At 31.4% G+C, this 5,472-nt stretch overlaps 1 protein-coding gene across 1 annotated transcript; it reads right to left on the bottom strand.

Moving 5' to 3' along the window:
* Positions 1-1,143: 1,143 nt before the first annotated feature.
* On the bottom strand, positions 1,144-3,641 carry LOC111998779 (ankyrin repeat-containing protein BDA1; the record flags this gene model as incomplete). Its single annotated transcript, XM_065768106.1, has 2 exons — positions 3,482-3,641; positions 1,144-1,781 (listed from the first exon to the last, which is right to left on the bottom strand). Coding segments are annotated over exons 1-2 (798 nt in total), but the record flags the coding sequence as incomplete, so codon positions are not given.
* Positions 3,642-5,472: the final 1,831 nt, after the last annotated feature.

Genomic DNA, 5,472 nt, shown 5'->3' with positions numbered 1-5,472 from the left:
TTTATTTTTTTAATCTTTTCATCTTATTTTATTCAATATTCAAACTCAGTCACATCCTCCATATAATTAAATTATTTATATTTTCTTTTTTTAGTTAAACATATAATATTTTATTTAAATTTAAATAAATTAAATTGTACTCACTTTTTTTAACATTTACACTTTCTCCAACCTTTCTCTTTCCCTTTAAATTTTCATCTCCCCACTACCCTCTCTCTTAATATCACTCTTCATCTTTCCTTTTATTTTGTTTCTTCTTATTGTTATCCTTTTAGTATAAATTTGGCATTCTCTTTTTCATTATATGCATAATTTTTCTTCACAAAAAAATTTATTTCTCTCTCTCTCCCAATTTTTGGTGATATATATATATATATATATATTACATCTCTGCTTTAGGTTGAGAAATTTTTGTGTTTTTTAGAACTCTACTTTAGGTTGGTGCGATTTAATTGTGTTTTAAGGGTTTTTTTTTTTCACTTTGGTTGTTAAATTTTATCATATTGCATTGTAAAGAATTAAAGATAGTATATAAGAATGTAATATTATAATATTACATAATATGATTTAAATAATTTGGTATTTATTTAGAGATAATTAATTTTGTGTTTATTGTTATATCTTTTATTTTTTACTTTTTTTCTTCTCATATTATTTTATTCAACATTATTATTATTATTGTTGTTGAATTAATATATTAGATTGTATATTTTTTAAAAGTCAATATATTAACTTGAAAGAAAATGAAAAACCAACTATTAACCAATAATAACTAAAACAATAATATTATCACGCGCAACATGTGGTTCTATGACTAGTTTTATTTAATTTCTTGATCATGGAAAAACCAACTTTAAATTTTGAGTTTTCCAACAATTAATAATTTAATACTATTAAAACGATGTTCACCATAAAATGAAAGATGATTTTTTTTCACTAGTTTTTTATTTTGTATATTAAAAGAGAAATTGTTAAAAGAAAGTTAATACATTATCATTACATCGAGTTTCATTTTAATAAGAGTTTGAGTTGAAATTTATTGAGAAAAAAATTATTATTGTTTTTTTTTTCTTTTATTCATAGTGTTAATACAAGGTCGATGTTAGTTTGGATTTTCATAATTGAGTACAGGAGAGAGCTTACCTCGGTATGATTTTTGGATGCTGCAATGTGAAACACGGTGTTGCCTTCGTCGTCCTTCCAGTTCAAGATTTTCCTCTCATAATCTGAGGCATTTTGGGACCAATGGCTAGCAAGCCATCCCACCAAGGCTTTAAAAGATTCGATTTGGTCATTTTGAAGGGCAATATGTAGAGCAGTCTCATTTTGTGTTGTCACATCTGTAATAGAATCTGGACATATTGATAAAAATTCAATCAATAGATCAAGTTTATCATTTCTTTTTTCTTCACAATCAAGTTTAAGATTTCCTTTTGCTACATGATGCAAAGGAGTCATATTCTCCCTGCCTCTGACACGAACAAGGTCTTGATCAACATGTAGGAGTTGATGCACCATCTTGGTATGCCCATTTAGTAGAGCAAGGTCAATGGGGCTAAATCCATCTTGATTTGGTTTCCTAGCAAATGAGGGCTTTAATCTCATCATCTCCATAGCAACGGGAATGTTCCCTGCAGATGCAGCTATGTGTAATGGAGTATCAACAAATGGAAACTCATCGATGTACTCTAAATATTTCACATCCTCCTGAATTAAGTCGTAAAAGCCATCAATATTTCCTGTTTCAGCAACTTCCTTCATCTTTCTAGAGAATGCTAATCCTGTAGCACACAACAAAGTTGTAACATGCCATATTTGTGTGAGAGATATTTCTTCATGTATATATGAGTTTGGGACTTTTGAAAGTCTTTGTACCATTATTGTATCTTTTTTTTTTTTTTTTGTTAAATCCTTCCTAATCATGTATTGCATGAGGTTTTAAGAGCTGCTTTTTAAGTATCAATAATTCAATTAAATTTTGATTAAACTACGATATTAAAAATTTGTATTGAAAATATGTTTAGGACAAAACAATGTCTGATAATTTGTGAATAATGTCCTCACAATTCATCATTTTTTTAAAATTTCTTTTTACGTGGTAGATTTTGTAAGGGAATAACAATTAATGGGCATTGTTAGTGTAGCAAGTCACCGCAGGTAACTTAATAAATTTATCTCAACAATAAACCCTTAAATTCACAAGGAGAACATATAATCCACCAGAAAAAGGAAAAGAGAAAATCTCTTAAAAATTTTATTAATCAATAATTTAAAGGACAAAATTCAACAAAATTTGTTGTAGCCTAAGAGTACAATTCCATTCAATTTCTTTTTATTGGATGTGAATTTTGAAAAATCCACTATTAAATTACATTTTCTTCTTATATCCTTCGTGCTTGCATAATTTTAGAATGTAAAAAATCAATAGTTATGTGATCAATCAAATATTTAAATTTTAAGTTTTTGTAATATAAAATTATCCATAAAAAATAAGTTTATAGATTGTATAATAAATAACATTCAATTAGAATAAAATTTGACATGTGTGTTAAAAATATAAATAACATGCAATTCAACGATTATATATTCAAAATAATTAGTCATCTTAATTTTATTAGTAGGAGTAATAACTTTATACTACAACCAACTTTGTACCTAAACATTATCTTAATTTAAATGCCTAGGAGACTATATCCAAAAATATATATAGTAAAGAAGTCCTAAAGTGCTAGGAAACCATAATTTGTGTAAAACATAAAGTGAAACTAAAAGGAAAAGGAAAAAAAAAAAAAAAAAAGAGGAATGAAAGGTGGCCAAAAAAAGAAAGAAGAAAAATTGAGTAAATTACATAATTAAATACTATGAACCCATAATTGACAAGACATTATTCAAACTTTTTAAAAAGTACTGGCCTCTAAGCACGCGCTCACGCACATGCTCAGAGGCTCTTCTATTTTTTGGGTGAAGGTTAATTTAGAGCATTTATTATAATTTGGAATTACTACATTTTTCAAAGGCTAGTCTAAATTTAAGTATATGGATTGAAGTCGTAGTAATGGTTTTATAGTATGTGTCTTTTAAAAAAAAATAAATAAATAAAGATGAGGAGATTTGAAAAAAGAAAAAAGAAACAGATAAATCTTGATAAAGGGGGAAAAAAAAAAGTAAAGTAAAAACGTGGGGTGAGGAATATGAGAGGGTTGAGTTTGAAAACCAACAATAAGAAGAGAAAAAAAAAAATAGAGGAATATGAGAGAGTTGAGTTTGAAAACCAACTAAAAAAAAATAAAAAGACAAAAACTAAAAAATAAAAAGAAGAAGAAAAGTAAAAAATGTGAATTCTGCGTGTCACATTTTAGCCAACTTCACAAATGCAATATTTGCAAGTTAGAATGATCGGACACATAAGATATTTGAAAACTCATTTGCAAGTCCGGTGTCAGTATGACTGCACCCAAAGAGAGAAAAAGAGAGCACTTACTCTTAGTCTCATCAGAATTTGAATTCTGCGTGCCATCAGTCTGACGTTGATTTTGAGTTTCTACTTCATCTATCTCCTCTACTTTACCTCGTTCCTTGTGGGATCCTTTTTGTTCCATAGCCATATCTTCTCCAGCAGAAACCGTTTGGGAATGACTCATTCCTGGAAATGTCTCTCTGCCCTTCTAATCTTCACCTTTGTGGAGGCAAGTTGACAGCACCCTCTTCTATTCTTTTCATCAATGTAAAAAAAAAAAATAGAGGTAAAATAAACGAATCAGTATATTATTTTATATACACATAATTTTTATTTTAAAAATCTAATTTATAAGTGAATAAAATAATTTGAAAAACTAACAAGAAAGTGGTCATATTTTTTAAGCAATGTTTTAGTGGAAGTTAAAGTTGCATTTTTACCGAATTATTTTTTAGTTTTGTCTCTACTTAAACATAAAGATGTAGGGGTATTTTTGAACTAAAAAAATGAAGAATCCAAACAGAGAAAGCTCCTTAAATAATAATATAGATATATATATATATATATATCTTAAAAAAAAAAAAAAAAAATTCATGTGAAAAATACGGGTCAACCCGACCCAACCCAACCGACTCCGCAACCTGATTGACCCGAACCCGTTTTTACCTCGCTTAAAAATGACCCCTTTTTGACTTGTGAACCCGTTTGACCTGCAACCCGCTTGACCGGACCCGAACCTGACCCGACCTGCCTGTTTTGCCATGTCTAATGCTAAATGTCCACAAATTTAAGCATTGAGCAACAATTAGACCCAGCAGCCAGAATGCCAAAAGTGGGAAAGTGTAAATTTTTTGGCATAGTGCTACAATGCTATCTTACATGTAAGATGGCATTGTAGCATTATGCCAAAAATAATATTATATTTTATTCCACTTTTTTCTCTCCTCATCTCTCTCTTTCTATCTTTCTGTCTCTCACACTTCCTCTCATTCTCTCTTTCTCTCTGTCACACCTTCGGTCCGTCTCCGATGCAAGTCCAAAAACCAGATGTCGTCGATTTCGGTCTGTCGCAGCCGTTGAGTCGGTGCAGATCGCTGGTGGTCGGAGCGCAGAGTCGATCTTTCCGTGACACAATGAACGCGAGTTTGTAGGTGCTGGAATGACCTGAAACGTAAGAGCTCCTCTTGCTCTCCTCGAAATTCAAAATCTCACCCGATTCAGGCTTCATCGTCGAAATTGAGTTGTTCCCATTCTTCACAACAGGCTAAGCGGTCGGGTCCGGTGACCCAAATCGGGTTGGTATTGAAAAAAACTGACCGGGGAGACACTACCATTAACGAAACTCTGAGTCATGGACACACAAAAGAACCATTCGTGTCAGTGACCTCCTCGTCAATAGCATCATCAGTAGCTGGGGTTGCCGACCAGAAATCAAAGAATTGAGATCTCGTGGTTTTTTGATCGATGATGATGGTTTGTTGGGTTGATGGGTTTAATCGGTGCTGTGGTTGTTGATGGGTTGATGGGTTTGGGATCGTTGATGGTTGATGGTTGTTCGTGGTGGTGCCGTGGTGGGGTAAGCAGTTGGTGATTTGGGATTTTGTTTTTATTTGGTTTTGGATGTATTATTTTATTACGTAATATATTATTTAATGAATAGAATAGGAAAATAAAAGTTTGGGATGCTGAAGGTATTGTAAAATGGTATGGTATAATGATAAAGTAGTTTTTTAGAATGGTAAATAGAATAAAATTGAAATTTTGGGATGCTGATGCTCTAAAAGCCAAAGCTTAGAATAATATTTTTTAAAAATTCAGCCCATATAACCGAACGAACCGCACCTTGTGTAGACCGGGTTTTTATTTTCCAAAAATGAGGTGCGGTTAAGCATAGTGTGAAACCGCACCCTCTAGGTGTGGTGGAAAAATCTCTCCAAAACCGACCTAACCAAACCGTGTACACCCCTAGTTCAAAGGTTCCCTTCCATTTTCGCAACTACCAAATTATATATATA

This window comes from Quercus suber, unplaced genomic scaffold (assembly GCF_002906115.3).
Source record: "Quercus suber isolate HL8 unplaced genomic scaffold, Cork oak 2.0 scaffold_887, whole genome shotgun sequence".
Lineage (NCBI taxonomy): Eukaryota > Viridiplantae > Streptophyta > Magnoliopsida > Fagales > Fagaceae > Quercus > Quercus suber.
The sequence above is the reverse complement of the archived record's forward strand: the minus strand, read 5'-3'. Positions and strand labels throughout refer to the sequence as shown.